The sequence below is a fragment of the Puma concolor genome, chromosome B4, assembly GCF_028749965.1.
Source record: "Puma concolor isolate L17-30 chromosome B4, mPumCon1.1.hap2, whole genome shotgun sequence".
NCBI classification, from domain to species: Eukaryota; Metazoa; Chordata; class Mammalia; order Carnivora; family Felidae; genus Puma; species Puma concolor.
The window spans coordinates 6,605,061-6,623,441 of NC_141673.1; the positions used below are offsets into that span (position 1 = coordinate 6,605,061).

At 53.5% G+C, this 18,381-nt stretch overlaps 1 protein-coding gene and 1 long non-coding RNA gene across 6 annotated transcripts in view; both read right to left on the reverse strand.

Moving 5' to 3' along the window:
* Nucleotides 1–18,154, reverse strand: part of SERHL2 (serine hydrolase like 2) — a 21,650-nt gene extending 3,496 nt beyond the window's left edge. For 2 of the 5 annotated variants that reach the window (XR_015253254.1, XR_015253253.1), the window contains exons 1-9: nt 17,895–18,105; nt 16,958–17,107; nt 16,732–16,845; nt 16,308–16,349; nt 15,860–15,879; nt 15,320–15,394; nt 13,755–13,927; nt 13,014–13,093; nt 6,312–6,346 (exon numbers count right to left, since the gene is read on the reverse strand). Coding sequence is in view for 3 of the 5 variants with exons in the window: in XM_086712115.1 (XP_086568241.1) it covers nt 6,312–6,346; nt 13,014–13,093; nt 13,755–13,927; nt 15,320–15,394; nt 15,860–15,879; nt 16,308–16,349; nt 16,732–16,845; nt 16,958–17,107; nt 17,895–18,054 (849 nt within the window). In the remaining 2 variants the exon portion in view is untranslated. Of the gene's footprint in view, nt 1–6,311; nt 6,347–13,013; nt 13,094–13,754; nt 13,928–15,319; nt 15,395–15,859; nt 15,880–16,307; nt 16,350–16,731; nt 16,846–16,957; nt 17,108–17,894 lie in introns of all 5 variants that reach the window. The other 3 variants (XM_086712117.1, XM_086712115.1, XM_086712116.1) reach the window with 3 other exon arrangements.
* On the reverse strand, nt 1,026–2,993 carry LOC147578852 (uncharacterized). Its single transcript, XR_015253255.1, has 2 exons — nt 2,507–2,993; nt 1,026–2,237 (listed from the first exon to the last, which is right to left on the reverse strand). It is a non-coding gene; the product is annotated as an uncharacterized LOC147578852 (long non-coding RNA).
* Nucleotides 18,155–18,381: the final 227 nt, after the last annotated feature.

Genomic DNA, 18,381 nt, shown 5'->3' on the forward strand with positions numbered 1-18,381 from the left:
ACAAGGGACACATACGTGGCTATGAGTGCTCGAAATGGGCCTAGTCCAAGCTGAGATGTGCTGTAGGTGGAAACTGGACAGAGGATTTCAAAGACAGCACGAAAAAATGCCCAATATCTGAAATGTTTATACTGACTACATCGCGGATACATGGAGTTAAAAAATGCGAAAGTTGGTCTCACCTGTTTCTTTTTACTCTGATATGGCTACTCCGAGACGTGAAATTACGTGAGGCTCACGTTATGCTTGTACCGGACTGTGCTGCCCCCGCCCCAGAACTCGAGATGTGCCATAGGAGGAGCTCGATACAGGGGTGCTGAGCGGATGAATTCCACAAAGCTCCCACGAGGACTGACTGTGTCAAGTGCCCGACACTCCTCCACCCCCTTGACGAGTGTGAAATCCTCATGAGAGCACACACGTGCACACAAGCACACCTCCAGTCACAGCCACGAGAGCACACTGCCCTTGTTCTGCGCCGACCTCCCAGCTGGTTCCCCTCCTCGGGCAAAAATGACCTTGGGTGCTCTTCAGAAACAGGCGTTCCCAGATGAACGGTCTACAAGGACCCGGACATGCTGCACCCTCTCCTCCAGGCAGAGCGCCCAGCTCAAGGAAAAGCACCAAGGTGGCTCCTGCCCACAGAGGGGCTCCCCGGGACCCGTGCTGATGGGCATATTAAAACGGTGCTTTGGTGGAGGATCACACGGGCTAAAGATGCACGAGAGCAAACAGGAGATGGCACCAGGACTCGGCTCAGGTGTCTGCCCCCAGCCCCCATCCTCTTCGTCTTGCTTCCATAGCCTTCTCTGGCCGAACTGGGGCTCTCCGGCTTGTGGGCTCAGGCCCTCGACTCAATTCTATGTTGGTCCCCAAGGCAGAGACTGAGGGATATTCCCTCCACATACGTCTCCAGGTGTGAAAGCGCAACACAAGGCTGGGGTTTTGCAGTGGTTTCTTCCAAGGCTACGATAGGAGGATATTTCTCCAAGAAAGTCTTTAAGAGCAAAGGCTATTGGGTGTGCTTGTCTTTTTTTTTTTTTTTTCGGTTGTCTCTGCGTCTACATCCCTCTCCTCTTACCTTCTTTCCCTAGTCCACTTTCACTTCCCAATGTATATTTTTCTTTTGTAAAATTTTTTTTGACTTTTTTTGTTTGTTTTTGAGAGCGAGTACGTGAGCTGGAGAGGGGCAGAGAGAGGGAGACGGATCCAAAGCAGGCTCCATGCTGTGAGCAAATCCGTGAACCGTGAGACCGTGACCTAAGCTGAAATCAAGTCGCCCAACCAGCTGAGCCACCAAGGCACCCCACATTTTCTCTTGTAATTCAAGTGTAACTTACGGCAAAGTCCCCAGATCTATGTGTCGGTTCATGATGGCCCTTCACATATAAATGCTCCATGTGACCCAGATCGAAGCCTGGAACATCACCAGCACCCAGCAGGTTCCCCCCTGGAGTATTCTCCAAGGACGTGACTATTCAGACCTCTAGCCCCAGAGATCAATTTGCCTCTGCTTGAGCTTCAGGTAAATGGAATCATACAGAGTGCTCTCTTCTTTCTGGCTTCTTTTGCTCTGTGAGTGTGTTGGTTTTCTCATTCCTGTGTGGTGCTCCGGCGTCTGAATATATAACAACTTACGCATTCTGTCGTTCAAAGACATGTAGGTGAGTTCCAGCTTGGGACTGTTACGAATGAAGCTGTTATGAGCATCCTCACACGTGCCTTTTGTGCACACGGCACGTATTTTTGCTAGGTTTACACCTAGGAGTGGAATTGCGGGCTCACAGGATTCGCCTATATTTTGCTTTAGCAGTTCTGCAACAATTTTCCAAATGGTTGCATCAATTTGTATTTCCTCCTGCAGTGTAGATGAATTCTGGTTGCTCCATGCCCCGAGTAAGACTTGGTGTTGTCAGGGGGCGCCTGGGTGGCTCAGTCCGTGTCTGACTCTTGATTTCAGCTCAGGTCATGATCTCACGGTCAGTGAGTTCAAGCCCCACACCAGACTCTGCGCTGACAGTGCAGAGCCTGCTTGGGATTCTCTCTCTCTCTCTGCCCCTCCACTGCTCGCTCTCTCTCAAAAACTAAACTTAAAAAAAAAAAAAAAAGAGTGATGTCAGGCCTTTTGATTTTGGCTATTCCAGTGACGTAGAGGTGTCTCATTGGTCTTTTGATTTGCATTGCCCTAATTAATGATGATGAGCACCTTTCATGTGTTGATTGGCCACTTGGATAGCCTTTTTCTTTTTCTTTTTTTTTTTTTAAAGTAGCTGAAGTTTAAATTTTTTTTTTTTTCAACGTTTATTTATTTTTGGGACAGAGAGAGACAGAGCATGAACGGGGGAGGGGCAGAGAGAGAGGGAGACACAGAATTGGAAACAGGCTCCAGGCTCTGAGCCATCAGCCCAGAGCCCGACGCGGGGCTCGAACTCACGGACCGCGAGATCGTGACCTGGCTGAAGTCGGACGCTTAACCGACTGCGCCACCCAGGCACCCCTGGATAGCCTTTTTCTTGAAGTGCCTGTTAAAATCTTTTGCCTGTTTTTAAAAATGAGGTTGTTAGTTTTTACCTTATTGATTTGTCAGAGCTCTTTGTATATTATGTGTATGAGTCCTCTAGTAGACCTATGCATTTAAATATCTTCTTTTAGTCTGTGGCTTGACTTTTCACTCTCTTAAATTGTCTTTTGATGAACAGAAAGTATTGTTATTATTTTTTTTCTTTTTGAGGGAGAAAGAGAGTGTGCATGAGCACAAGTGGGGGGAAGGAGCAGAGGGAGGGAGAGAGAATCTCCACTCAGCATGGAGCCAAATGCATGGCTCAGTCCCACAACCCTGGGATCATGACCTGAGCCAAAATCAAGAGTCAGACACTCAACCCACTGAGCCACCCAGGTGCCCCCATGATGAACAGAAATTCTAAATTTTAATAAAGACCTGTTTGTCAATATTTTTATTGATTCACATGTGTATGTTGTTTTATTTAAAATGTATTGTCGGGGTGCCTGGGTGGCGCAGTCGGTTAAGCGTCCGACTTCAGCCAGGTCACGATCTCGCGGTCCGTGAGTTCGAGCCCCGCATCGGGCTCTGGGCTGATGGCTCAGAGCCTGGAGCCTGTTTCCGATTCTGTGTCTCCCTCTCTCTCTGCCCCTCCCCCGTTCATGCTCTGTCTCTCTCTGTCCCAAAAAAATGAATAAACGTTAAAAAAAAAAAAATTAAAAAAAAAATAATAAAATAAAATGTATTGTCTATGTCAAGGTCATGAAGGTACTCCCTGTTTTCTTTAGAACCCTTACTGTTTTGCCTCTCATGTTATGATCTGTGATCCATCTGGAATTATTTTTGTGTGTAGTGTGAGGCAATGATCTAGGATCGTACTTTTTCATATGGATAACCCATTGCCTGAAAGCCACTAAATTGAGGTGGTGCCTTTATTATGAATAAGTGATACCCATTCATAATTTTAACAGTAACTAAATTCCCAAAGTATTCTACAAACTCAGTATTATCCCAATATAATCTTTTTTTAAGTAAGCGTTATGCCCAACATGGGGTTTGAACTCACGACCTCAAGATCAAGAGCTGCATGATCTACCAACTGAGCCAGCCACGTGCCCCATCCCAATATAATTTTTAGCAGAAGATGATCATTCCAAACTTCATTTGGAAGTGAAAATATGCAATAAAAGCCAAGGAAATGTGTAAAAGAAGAACAAGGAGAGAGCACTGGTTCCACTAACTATCAAAACAATTAGAAGGAAATAGGAATTAAAATAAAATGGTATTTCTCAGATGGTGACAAGATCAATGGAACAAAAAATGGAATTCTAAAATGAAATTTTAGAATTTGTATCTTTTGTAATTCAGTTTATGTTCCAAACGTAAACTTCAAATCGGTGGGCACTCTTTCCATTTTGGGCACTGTGACTGACCATGACCCCGCTGCAGAACAGCTGTGTGCTCCTAGGAGGGAGAAGGGGTGTTTCCAAATGCCACAAAAAGTAACCAGCCCAACCCACACTGTGGAGCAATGGAGAGTTGGGGCCCTGCCCTGCTGCCTAGAGGGTTGCCTGGCTCAGGTCAGGGGTCCAGCCAGGATCACTCTTTCTGGAGGGAAGCTTTCCAACAGGGGCCTCCAGGACCCCACTGGTTAGAATCTGGCAATTAGCTCCCAGCCTGAGGACCGGCACACAGAAGACAAAACACGGTGAGTGAGTCTTAGTGGTTAGGAGGACCCCCAATAACTGGTAATGGGCCAACTGGCTATTCATCTGGGGGGAAAATGAAAATGGATCCCTACCTCACACCATATTGAGAACAGATCCCAGTTGGATCAAAACCAAAAGTCAAACATTCTCATCCCTTTGGCTAATGCCCTGGTCCTGGCCTCATGTCCACATCTGGGCCTGGGTGACGACTCTCAGTGGTCTCCCTGAGACCACCTGAGGCCAGAGGTTCCCACCTCTAATGACAGCATCTCACATGTGCAAAACAAGTTACTCTCTTAAACAATCTCATTAAGAGCACCGTCTGTGAGCACCTAAAGCAATGTGCTAGAGCACTCAACACACAGGCCTTAACTAATCTACACAGCAACCCCACAAAGGTGGGCATAGGGGCTGGTACCTCCTAGCTTTTCATTAACCAGCTGCATGGATGAATAAACGAATGAATGCACTTCCTTTTTGCACACAAGACAGGTTCGGAGGGGGTAAGTGGCTTGCCCAAGGTCACACAGCCTCTGTGGTGGAGTTTCTGAAAATGCCCCTGTCGCACAGCTCCAGGCTGGCTGCTGGCTTCCAGGCCTCGTGTTATGCAGCCCCTCTCTCCCCTTCTGGTCTTCACACCCTCCATCAGGAACCCCATCTCAACACATGCGCTAAGCCTATTCTAAGCCCCTATCTACATGGTAAGCAGGTACCTGGAAAGTCTTCCCCTTCTTACCCAGGTCGATCCCGCCACTCTGGACCTGGCTCATGTCCCACTTCCTCCAGGAAACTCCTCTGACCGCCCCCTCCCCCCCCCCCCCACCAGTGTGCCTTTCCTGAACTCCCGCTGCCCTTCCAGTTAATCCACATCCACGGAAGCATTTGCAACCACTTATGTGAAAGCCTAAACGAACAGCAAAAACAAAGAACCCTAAAATAGGTCGGCGTCTATGTTCATAGTCACGAAAACACAGATGGGGCTGCAAAGTCTGCCCTCAACGTGGCCAACGGTGGGCCTTGATATTCACGTTTTGCTCTGTGGGCACCTGTGTGTCAGTAATGGTTTTTCAGTCGTTCGTGGGTGTGCAGCCCCCACCGACGGTGCTGCTGGATCACAGGCAAGTCGTCAGGCTGCCTTCGTGTCCTCGCCTGCGGGGGCCGACAGGTCCCTCCTCTGGGGCTGCAGTGAGGACTACCGGGGCACACGTGCAAGGCGCCTGGAAGGACCAGGAGCGGCTGCTGCACCGTGGCCACCTCCCGCCGGCGTCCCTCCATGTCTCCCAGGTGCAGGGCAAATCCCGGTGCGGCCCCGACTCGTGCCGGCCCCCCTGGGGATCCCTCTCCACCTCAGCCCTTGCCACAAAGAGACCAACGATTCGAAAGAGGCTGTGCACCACCTCACACCCGCCAGGACGGCTGAAAATTTTTTGAAAAGGAAAGTAACGCGCGCTGGTGAGGTGGCGCAGAAATCGGAACCCTTGCCCGTGGCTGGTGGGAACGAAGACGGTCGCCGCTGCGCAAAACAGTTTGGCGGTTTCTCAAAAAGGTGAAACACGGGATCGTCATGGGACCCAGCAATTCCACTCCTAGGTGTAGATCCAAAAAAATTGAAAGCAAGGGCTCAAATCGATATTCATAACCCGTGTTCACAGCAGCATGGTTCATAGTCACCGAAAGGGGGACACAACACAAGTGTCGATCGATGGATGCGTGGATCGATCCAGACAAACGGAATATTACTCAGTCACGGGAGGAATGAAATTCCATCACCTGCCACAACACGGATGAGCTTTGGAAACAGTAAGTGAAATAAGCCGGACACAGGAGGCCACGTTTTGCATGATTCCACTTAGATGAGGTCCCTAGACCAGCCAAGTTCATACGGAGAAAACAGAACGGTGGCCACCAGGGACGGGGGGAGGGTGGAGAACCGGTGTTCAGTGGGGACAGAGTTTTTCTGGGGGCAATGATGGTTGTATGACATTGTGAATGTATTTAGTGCCACTGAACTGGACACTTACGAGTGATTTTAAAATGGTGACTATTGTGCCACGCATGTTGGACGGCGATAACAAAAGAGAAAGAGAGACGGCCGCACTCACCAAAGAGATCCTCCGGTCTCTGCTCAGCACCAGACCTGGAACGGAAGCACAAAGACGGGGGCCTCAGTGCTGCCTGTCTGGGTGAGGGACTCGGCGCGGCTTCCCTGGGGACCCGGGGCCCTTCCAGCCGGGGCGCACTTCTTCAGCCTGCACTCGTGTCCTCTTGGGACCGAGCCAGGGCAGCAGAGCTTGGCCACGGCCACCCGGACACGGGCCAGTGTGGCCCACCCGGGCACGTCCCTCGGGCCACCCCAGAGAGCGGTGCAGGATGGTGATGGACGGTGGCTGTCATCTCTGAGAACCTTAAGGTGATCGCGTGATCTTTAAACCCCAGGAAGTACCCAGTGGCATCAGTGCCATCAAGTGTCAAAGAGAAAAGAAGGTTGGCGGGGTTGGGAGACCCGTGGTCCCACCTGTTGGCCAAGCCTCGGTTCTCTGTCGCAGCCTGACGGTGGACCGGAAGGATATGAGCACGCTTAAAAAGCGGGTTATCCTGGGGGGTGAGCTGAGCCACAAGGATGGGAAAGGGGTAAGACACGGCGAGACACGCAGAGCTGTTTATGGTACATTGTGTTTCAAACTACGTCATGTAGGGGCGCCTGGGTGGCGCAGTCGGTTAAGCGTCCGACTTCAGCCAGGTCACGATCTCGCGGTCCGTGAGTTCGAGCCCCGCGTCGGGCTCTGGGCTGATGGCTCAGAGCCTGGAGCCTGTTTCCGATTCTGTGTCTCCCTCTCTCTCTGCCCCTCCCCCGTTCATGCTCTGTCTCTCTCTGTCCCAAAAATAAATAAAAAACGTTGAAAACAAAACAAAACAAAACAAAACAAAACAAAACAAAACAAAAAAAACAAACTACGTCATGTAGCACCTGTTCGAAAAAGTAATATTCACGTAAAAAGCAAAACCAAAATGGCGACTAGGTTGGCATCCGTGCCCAGCCCTTTGTACACCCCATCAGCTCTGGAGGAAGGGGTACTTGGGCAGGACGCAGGGGTGGGGGGTCCACCAGGGGAAGGGCGTGAGGTCTCCCTGCTGAAAACCTGATGTTTGAATACAAAATGGCTTTCCGAGAAACAATTATGGGAACATTAAGGACAGCTCTTTTCCATAATTATTAGGTTTCCCCCTCTAATTAGAGATTATGGAACTTTTAGACATAGTTTTAAATATAGACGATTAACTGTTGTTAGAGGTTCTTAGGCATTTGGGACTCAAAATACTTGGGAGGACCGTGTAATCATCTCGGCCTAATGAAACCAAGGCTGAGGCCTCTGGGTGACCTTCGGCTCTGGCCGTGACCTCCCTGCACAGACAACCAGCCCCCGCTGCCCGTGCAGGACCACAGGCAACCCCAGGACCCCCACCTGGGCTCGCTGCCTCCTCCTTCCTCCAGGCCTGGGCTCCAGCTGCTCAGAGGATGTGAAACAACTTTGAAAGGGGGTTACCTTAAGGGTGGGGTGACCCCCAAGGTACCTGGGGGTTCCTACCGAGCTGTTTTCTCTGCCCTGGGCCATGGCTTCTCTTCTCTTTGGCCACATCCTCCTCCTATTCCAAGACTCGCTTCCACTGGGCACATCCTAAACAGGCCCCAGCAGGCCCACAGCCTGGCTGCTTTTCTGTTGCTCCCCCCCGCCCCCCACGAGACAGTGAGACTTTCGAAGGCCAGAAATGTGTTTCTCAGACCAGCAGGCCAGCACAGATATCCCTTAGAGGAGTTCCACGAACAGATCCAAGAGCAAGCAGCCCTAGCTTTTTTGGAAGGCTGCTTGGTGCTCTTCTCAGACTCAGGTCCCACGACATCAGGGCCAGCAGCTGCTCAGCGGGGCTTTGCACTGACTTAACTCCCTTAACAACCTGTTTCATTGGGAAGGAACTGAGAAGGATGAGGCCAGTGTGAGCCCCGGAAAGAGGAGAGACTGGGATTGGCCTGCCCAGAGCCTGCTGGGGCCCCTCGGGCTAGCCGGGCCAGCGACTTGTGAGCCAACACCTCCTCCAAGACTCTTGGAATCCCTAACAAGTCGCGGGAAACATACAATTCATAAGAAAATACTTTCGAATGCGGAAGATATGATCAGAACCCTAGACCGCCTCCCACCCGTCTCCTGCCAGAGCTCCTAAAGCCTGTGTAATCTAAGTAATAAAGGTGCTAGGAGCATCTTTTGTTCTAATATCTGGCCTTTGAGGCCAGGTCCTGACACAGAGCTTCAGAACCCCTTGCAATTTCCTAGGTGATAGGAGCATCTTTGGTCCTAATGAGGGGACTCTTGGTGGGCTCTAGATAGCCTCAGGGTCAACCTGTGATTAGAAGCCTGAAATGTTACGTCTACCTCCCCATCCTCTGGGAAGGGGAGAGGGGCCAGAAACTGTGATGATGGACCATGTCTACACGGCGAAGCCTCCATTAAAAAAATCCCTCAACTAGGGGGTTCAGGGAGCTTCCCAGGCTGGTGAACACATTGGTGCTGGGAGGACGGTGCACCCAGGGGACGCGTGGACGCTCTGCACTCCTCCCTCACACGCTGCCTTCTGGATCTCTCCCGTCTGGCTGTTCCTCAGGTGTATCCTTTATAATGAACTGTATCCTAGGGAGTAAATGGGTTTCCCAAGTTCTGTAAGCCTCTGAAACTGAGGAGTGGGTGGAAGGAACCCCAGATTTTTTTGTTTGCTTTTTTAAAAACATTTTTTTTTTTTAAATTTACATCCAAATTAGCTAGCATATGGTGCAACAATGATTTCAGGAATAGATTCCTTAGTGCCCTTCCCCCATTTATCCCCTCCCCCTCCCACAATCCCTCCCGTAACCCTCAGTTTGGTCTCCATATGTATGAGTCTCTTACGTTTTGTCCCCTTCCCTGTTTTTATATTATTTTTGTTTCCCTTCCCTTACGTTCATCTGTTTTGTCTCTTAAAGTCCTCATGTGAGTGAAGTCATATGATTTTTGTCTTTCTCTGACTGACTAATTTCGCTTAGCATAATACCCTCCAGTTCCATTCGCGTAGTTGCAAATGGCAAGATCTCATTCTTTTTGATTGCCGAGTAATACTCCATTGTGTGTGTGTGTGTGTGTGCGTGTGTGTGTGTGTGTGTGTACACCACATCTTCTTTCTCCATTCATCCATCGATGGACATTTGGGCTCTTTCCATACTTTGGCTATTGTCAATAGTGCTGCTATAAACATTGGGGTGCATGCGTCCCTTCAAAACAGCACCCCTGTATCCCGTGGATAAACGCCTAGTAGTGCCATCGCTGGGTCATAAGGTAGTTCTATTTTTAGTTTTTTGAGGAACCCCCATACTGTTTTCCAGAGTGGCTGCACCAGCTTGCGTTCCCAGGGAACCCCAGATTTATAGCCAGTGAGTCAGAAGCACAGGTAGCAGCCGGGACTTATAACTGGCATCCACAGTGAGGGCAGCCTCGTGGGACTGAGCCCTTAGCCTGTGGGTGGATCGTGTCAGAACTGAGATAAGTGAGTCACAGGACGTCCAGCTGGAAGAGTCGATCACTGTGAGAAACACCCACACACTCAGTGTCGGCTCCGCAGGACAGAAACGGTTCTCCCTCACAGAGACAAAGTCATTTTCCGTGCCCAGGGCCCCTGCTTTGGTTCCCCTCTCATCTCCAGACCCAGCTCCCGACTCCAGCCCCACTTGGCCTCCCCTGCCACCTTCCAGATTGTTCTAGAACTGGACTCTGCAGAGTCTCACTGGGGGTGGTGGCGGCAGGGGGCGTGGCCTACACCTTTCAGTGGCTCCCCACCCACCACCTTGGGCACCTTCACCTTCACCACCTGTTGCTCAGCGTGCCCACGAGGTCTTCCCCTCTGTCCTCCTCCAACCTCCCGGCCACCCTCCTTTCTCCTGCCCCTGAGCCCACATGCTGTCCAGAAGGACCTTCACCAGGTGACTGCTCCAGCCCACCCCCTGTCTTCCCGTGCTCTCCCAGGGCGGGCGCTCCTTAACAATACGCTTGGGAAGGAAGGAAAACCATCACGGAGTAGATAGTTATCTTCTGCATCTGTTTTCTAGAAACCAGCCCTCCCTCTTTCTACAAAATGGGAATATTCACCCCTTGGGCTAAGAACCCCCAGGAATAAGAGGAAGATGCCCAGCAGACCAGCCACCAGATGGTCCCCTCTCTGCACCCAGTGGGGGAATCCCACCTTGAAACACTCCTGGCATTTTCCCAAAGAAATGTGTAGTTTCCAGGCATCCCCAGCGGAACCAGGTCCCGGTGACTCCTTAAAACCTTCAACCAACCGCGGCAAGAAAGCAAAGAGCTGGCCAAATAGCACCTGCCGTTGCCACCCTGACCCCAGCCTGAGCAGGGGCCCACCCTACAGCCAGTGCCAAGTTCAGGCGGTTCCACCCCACCTCCCCACCCTTCAGTGAAAACTGTGCCAGAGCCTCCCTCTTGTTAAAAAGAAAACCATGATGAAGGAAATGTTCGACTTTGAATCGCTGTGGGCCCTGCCCCTAGGCTCCCAGGGAAGCTACGCTTAGAGCTTTGACTGAGGTCAGAATGGCTTCACTGAACTCCCAGGCATGATCTCTATTTCTGCCCCGAGCACACACTGGGCAGGTGCATCAAGAGCAAATGCCCTAAAAGAAAATACCGGTTTATTCGCGTTGTGTTAACAGGTCTCGGCGTGGTCGGCAGGATATCAGAGCAGCTCGCCTGAGCGCACCCGGGGGTCCTCAGGACTCGGTGCTGGGTGCCCGCACAGGCCCCTCGTCCCCGCCCCTGACTTCTCAGCACCTCACAGGTGTCTCTGGCGAGCTCTCCCGATACCCGGACCTCCTCAATTTGAGTTGACGGTCCTGACTTTTATTTGAGCTGTCAAAGGTGATCTGTAACCTAGAGGGTGGAGTGGACGGACGGTTTGAAGTTGGCCTTATACTAATGGATGTTATTAATGTGAGGCTTGAGTCAGTTTTCTGGCTAGAATTAGGAGAGACTGAGTCACTCAGCTCCGAAGAGAAGGGACACTTGCTCCTTGCGGCCTAGCGGAAGCGTCTGAGGCTGTTCCTCCAGACGTGTGGCGGTCCCACAGCCATTTCCATCTCGTAAGGTAACTAGTGATTGGCTTGGCCAGGGATGTACATGTAAGGACCGACCGTCCGGTGCTCCGAGACCTCGCTGGGAGAAACCCAGACACGTGAGAGAGTGTCTCAGGGCCCTTTGGAAGCGACACTCATAAGCAGCATCCCCTGGATCCGCCACACTTAATATCCTTAGATCTTATTTCAGCCTTACTCTAAAAATAAAACTGAAACTAAAAGGCACAGGGAACCGCGCTTCAAAGGAGGGAACGGTCCCGCGAAAAACTAACAACCCCCCACGGGCCACTCCAGGAAGTCACTGCGTGGTACACGTGAGTCTGTACTTGTAAGTGCTTCTTACTTAAATGGGGAAATTTAAGGAAAACCGGAGTCTCAGACGGCCACATGGCATTCTCTTGATATGTCTGAATTAGTTTCTTATGCGCGCACAAGTAGAGGAGACCGGCCCTAAGACTAAGCAACCGGAAACCAGGAAGCTGTTTGGGTTGATCAGGGAAGCCTCCAACTTTTGGGGGAAAACCAGCACTAACAGAGGCACCCTGGGCTTCATTTGGTTTGTTGTTGCAGGTTCTGGTAACTTGGCACAAACCTGGCCGTATTCTAATTGGAAATGACTAATTCATAGACCCATAAACTATAAGGCTGTCTTACAATTAGATTTGTTTTAGTAAAAGGGGGATAGTTGGAAATTGGGTCTTTATTTTATTTTTATTTATTTATTTATTTTATGTTTATTTATTTATTTATTTATTTTATTTATTTTTTTTTTTTAATTTTTTTTTTTTCATCGTTTACTTTTATTTTTGGGACAGAGAGAGACAGAGCATGAACGGGGGAGGGGCAGAGAGAGAGGGAGACACAGAATCGGAAACAGGCTCCAGGCTCCGAGCCATCAGCCCAGAGCCTGACGCGGGGCTCGAACTCACGGACCGCGAGATCGTGACCTGGCTGAAGTCGGACGCTTAACCAACTGCGCCACCCAGGCGCCCCTATGTTTATTTATTTTTGAGAGAGAGACAGAGTGAGAGCAGGGGAGGGGCAGAGAGAGAGGGAGACCCGGATCCGAAGCGGGCTCCAGGTTCTGAGCTGTCAGCACAGAGCGCGACGCGGGGCTCGAACCCATGAACCGCGAGATGGTGACCTGAACCGAAGTCGGACGCTTACCCGTCTGAGCCCCCCCGGCGCGCCTTCTTTTTTTTCCATTCCCAACGTGGGGTGGCACTCACGACCCTGAGATCAAGAGTCACACGCTCTAATGACTGAGCCTGCCAGGCACCCTGTCCGCTAGTCCATTTTGAAAAACCTCTTTTGAGTCACGCTGCCTCAAACCCTAGCCTCGGACACCAGCACCCGCCACACGGGCCAGCACAGCATGGCTGGAACATTCCCCAACGTTCAGTCCGAAGACACCTGACGACTCTCAGCTGCCTGAGCTGGCGTGAGTCACTTGGCCTTTCCGAGCCTCAGTTTCTCCGGCTCTGGAGGGGGTGAGTATAGGGCAGCAGGGGGGTTCCATGAGATACTGTTTGATGAGCACTTAGCGTGATGCCAGGTCCGGAGCAAGCAGCCCTGGTGCTTAGCTATCGCTCCTCAATAAGAACAGTGCCAGTAAGCGGCGGTCTCGGAGGATGACAGTCCCTACCTGTGGCCACCTGGGTGGTTCCTCTCTGCAGGAGGAGCCGTGCGCATTCCTCACCCACGTGACTGTTGTTCTTCAGGAACCTGGGGAAGACAGAGGGACGCTCAACGTCTTGGGGCAGGGGAGGTCAGATGGAAAGGAGAGGAGGGCCGCCCCACGGAGGACACAGGCATGTGTCGGTGGGGATGTTCGCATCAGCAGGGTGCGTATGTGAGTGTGCGTAGGTGTGTGTATTTTCACCCCTTTAGACCACAAATATTTATAGATCCCTGACTACCAGCGACACTTTCAGTGCCGGAGGGACAAAGGCAACCCGCCAGCGGCCACCGCCACAGATCTTCAGTTGCCTACGGGGCAACTGGACCTGGGGGAATCAGAGTCCCAGCGGAAGAGGTAGCCAGCCGAGGCCGGAAGGAGGAGTGGGGAAGTTAGCCAGGTGCCTGCAGAGAGGACCAGGGAGGAATTACAGGGCGAAGAAGCGGGGCAGAGGACATGTGGAGAGGGGTCCTGGTACATGAAGGGCGTGGCTATAGAGCGGGGAGGGTAAGAGGCAGATCAAGTCCCGGCTGGGGTGTCTGAAGAGTGCCAGGCAGCCTGGTGCCCAGGGGGAGCACAGAGAGAAACAGGCTTGCTGCGCATCTGAGAGGAGACAGATGCCCCCTCTGTGCCCCAGAGATGTCCTCCCTTGGTATCCCATAGCTCCTCCAGCTCCGCCACAGCCCCGTCTCACCGGATTGCACTCACCCCTGCAGCATCTCCTCCGGGCTGAGCACTCGCTGGGGCTTCTGGGAGGCCTCTATCTGTAGCATGTGCTCTATCATTCTTCGCTTATAGGTCAGCAAGTTCTCCGATTCCTGGGGGGTTGCAGGTTCTGCTGGGTGGGCAGGACTCTGGGCTGTAGACAAAGGGGCCAGCTCCTCCCCCGCCCCCCCCCCATGCACCCCCTTTAGCCGGGAGTCCTTCTGACCCAGTGAGGGGGTGGGGCACAGGATCAGCCGCTGCTAGTCAGTCCTGTGATCAGGGCAAGTTGTCTGCCTTGGTCACAGCCAGGCCAGCCCTGCCTGGGGTCGGACAGCTGCAGGATCAGGTTGGAGGAGGATGGAAGAGAAAAGAAACCTCGATCAACTGCCAGAGCTTTGCAAAGGTGCAGCGGTAGGTCCGGAAGTCAAGCACCACCCAGGGTCGGCAAGTTCATCTGGTTTAATTAATGCTCTCACTCGAAATGGTGGAGAGGAGACTGCCACTCCAAGCAGAGCACTTGGGGCTTCCAGCCCCCCCTTCGAGTGTACCCATTCCCAACCCAGCTCCCTCTGAGAACAGCCCAGCCCTGCCCACGGTCGGCTCCGTGAGCAGCAGTGGGAAGTGACGCTCCCAACCAACCCCCTGAGAACGCAGGACAGAGAGGACCAGATACCCAGACCCCCGGGAGGAAGATCCTGGGGCACCGTGTTTGGTAACTCAGATAAGGAAGGAAGAGCAGCCCAAGTCTCACTGGATCCTCACGTTAACCCACAGGCCATCTACTCATGAAACCAGCACCTACTGAGCGCTTACTGTATGCTGGGATTGGGCATGTGGTAATAAAAAGACAGCGTGGTTCATGCCCTTTTGGCATCTGTGGCCATTTTACAGATAAGAAACTGGAATTGGTGACAAAGCTGTGTCCTCACCGAGAGACTGAGCCCTCGGGAAGCAGGATGACCGAATGTGAGAGGGGGGGCAGACACCTCTGAGGTCATCTAGCCCAACCATCTCATTTTGGTCCGGATAGGCCAAGTCGCTTGCCCAGGGTCACCCAGCAGGTCAGTGGCAGAGCCAGGACCCAGATGCAGGGATGGCACTGTTTGTTGTCACTGGTGGCGGCGGTGAGAGGGATCGGCACTTTCCCATTGGTCTGCACTCGGGGCTGCTGTGTGCGGTTGTCCAGTGTGTGCACAGCGCAAAAGCATGCAACCGAGCATGAGTGCGGGTGGCCTCGCCAAGCTGTGTGCCCCCAGAGCTTCCTCAATCCACCGTTCCTACCCTCTCCGTCCCCTGCCACTTCGTGACTGATCTGGCATTCTGTAGCCATGCCACATACAGGGTTTCCAAGGATCACAAAGACCCCTGCAACCCCCTTCTCTGCCCACTCCTTGGGGTATAGGCTGCACAACCCTGTCCTCTGCGGGGATCCTCTCTGATCCCCCCTTGTCTACCCTCTGCCACCTTCTCCCATCTCCCTGGTACCCACCAAAGAGACAGGGCTGAGGACACTACCGGGGGGCCTGGGTCTCCCCCATGACGGTACGCACGAAAGCCTTTGTTCTTACTTTATAGTCCAGGGCACATGGCAACGTGTCCAGCAAGATAAGTTTATCCACCATCTCGGGGAAGGTACAGGAATACTTGATGGGACCCAAAAAGGAAACAATGAGTAGGAGAGGAAGAAGGCAATGAGACTCCAGCTTTTCCCTGGGGACACTGGTATTTCCAGTGTCTTTGTCCCCTTCAGGGTAGCCCTCCTCTCCCCTCCCCCCAAGGTCCACACTCAGACCAAGGTCCAACCTCCTGCTGTGGCTAGATTCCAGGGCTCCCTGGGGATGAAGGATGTGGAAACTCTGAACTCCATCAGGAATCTCCAGTTTCAGCAACCTCCCCACAATAATGATTACTGCCAGTGACAGAGCAAACTGACACTAGGTCATAAAATGCTGGCTTCAAATTTGTGATAGGAGGACACACTTCCTTTCCTGGCGCCTTCCCCTTGTTTCTCCCGCTCTCCCCCTCAACCACCACCTCCCCCCGCCCCCCGCCACCTGTCAGGGCGCCCAAGGTGGCCAGAGGTGGTCGCTGCAAAGCCATCTACTCACCATTCCGCCCACAATACCACCTGGGGGGGGGGGGGCAAAAGAAGAGTGAGCTGGTATTCTCCCAGCTCTTGAAGTCCTACGAAAACTTCCTCCCAAGGGCTGCCCCACCCCAGGCTAGGGGCCTGGCTCCTCTCTCCCCCTGGGGCTCTTAATTCACTGTCAAACTTGGGGTTCCCTCCCTGGGGCCATATGGCCCCTTCGTCAGACCTAACCACTCAAAAGGCCACGTTTCTCTTGTCACGTTGGAAGACAGCCACCCCTGGGGCCGTATGTCCCTTGGGGGAGTTGCCTCAGGCCAAAGGGCAGAGCGCCCATAGTGCCCGCACACCCCTTCCCCTCTCCTTGCAGTGCCCAGAAGTGCAGGGTACTGGTGTACCGACTTTCTCCCTCCCTCGCAGCCCCCCAGCCCAGTCAGCCCCCCGCCCGCCCAAGTGTAACGTGTACTCACCAAAACTGTGGCCCATGATGGAAAAACGATTCCATTTCAAAGCTGAAAACATACGGAGCCAGCTTTGGATGTGCCCAGCCTCCCGCAAACCTCTGTCCTGCAGTCCCTGAGGTCACGACGTCCATCTGGGGTGCCCCACTCAGGAAACTAGCTCAGAGGGACCCCCAGCTTCCCTGAGGGAGTGGAACCCACAGGGGGAATAGAGCTCTTCTTTGGCTAGCCCCCTCCAGCTCTCCCAGAGTCACCCATGAATTTGTGGCAGGACTAGGGCCAGACCCCAGGTCACTCCCAGGCCGGGATCGCTACCTGGTTACCACACCCCGCTCCAGAGAGGACAGGGGATGTCCCCAGTGCACCCCTCCACACACACACACACACACACACACACACACACACACAGACACACACTCGGCCTCTTATTTACCTGCTACAACTCTCTGGACCTCAATCACAAAGTTTTGCTGGTAATACGGGAGACCTGGGCTGTAATGCGATGAGAGCCCATGTCCCCCGAAATCCATGGCAACGTAATGAAAGTCTGAGACGAGAGACAGGGGTTAGGAGAAGGCACCTAGGTCAGACGTCTCCCCTCACCTCTCACTCTCCTGCAGTCTATGCCCTGCTGCCCCTCAGCTTCCCTTCAGCCCTACCTTTTGGGAGCAGAGGGATGAGTCTGTCAAAGGAGTTGGCATTGTCCAGCCAGCCGTGCAGGCAAAGAACCGGGGGGCCCTGCTGGGAGCCCCAGAGTTTGGCAGCGATGTGTCCCCAGGGCACAGCCAGCTTCATCTCTGATGTCAGACCTAGAAGACAGCCACCCACCCACTCACTCATCCATGAAGCCGGCACTTTCTGAGCCCCTCATCAGTGTCCCAACGTGTCGGGGCACCAGCACAGCCCAGGGAGGCTCAGATTCCCACACTGCCCTCTGGGGCTTACCAGGAGAGAGCGTGAGGTGGGTTGGGGCATACCCAGAAGAAGGAAAGGTAAACTGGGTCCTCTGAATGAGGAAAACCGACAGAACTTTATGGAACTGGCTGGGGAAACTGGCTAGACCCCGGCTCTGCCACCTGCTGGCTGTGGCAGGTGGGCCAGTTAATAAAAAAAACTTCCTGAGCCCCAGGTTTCTTTTCCGTAAAGCTGGCGTCAACAGAGTACCAACAACATACTCTAAACTTTCAGAAGGGCAGATGGGATGGCCCCTCTCCTCGCTTCCTCATAGTAAATCTGATCATGATCACATTCCCTTCGCAAACCGGTAAACCGAGGCACGGGGAGGTGCGGTTCATGCCCAAGGTCACCAGGGAGACTGAAGCAGGGCCAGGATCTGGCGCAGGCGGCACAGCCCCAGGACCCCAGTCCCGACCACCCAGCCCCACACTGTCTCTGTTCTGCTCTGGGCCGGGCTGCCTTCTCCACCGCCTGGCGCTGACCTTTTCACCCTGCTAGCCCACCCGCCGGGCTGGAGACCCGTGAACTCCCCGCGCCCCCGCGCTTATTTCTTGGGCTCCCGGACCCCTGAGAGGCCACGTGTAGCCCTGTCCTGCCCCCCCCCCCCCCCTCCTGCGGGTCGGTCCGGCCTGCTCCCACTTCCGCTCCGGGGTCGAGGGTGCCAATGGTGGAGTCGCGACACCCGGGAACGCGTAAGTAAGTGGTCAGTCGTAAGTAGCTGGGGCAGGTGGAAGGGCACGCGTGGCCTCCCCCATCCCACTCCGGCATAAGGGGCCCGGGGCGCGGCGTCTTCACCCATTACAGTCGTCCTGCGGGGAGCACGGGGCCGTCACTCCGCCACGAGGTCGCCAGCGGTCGTCAGAACCGCTGAGCTTCAGACCCCGCCCCCGCGGGCCGGCCCCGGCCTGGCCCCCGCCCCTCTGCCCAGGCCCCGCCCCCGACCGCCTGCAAGGGCCCTGCTGGCGCCGCCTGCCAGAGCTCGTGATCCGCCTGGCTCCTTCCAGGGTCCCTGAGAGCCCGGAGACTCACCCACCGGGCAGAGGCTGTGAGCAGAGCGGCTAGGGAGGCCTGAGGAGGTGGCCAAACCTCCTCCAAATTTTTGGGCTACGCTCGGGATGATGTCGAG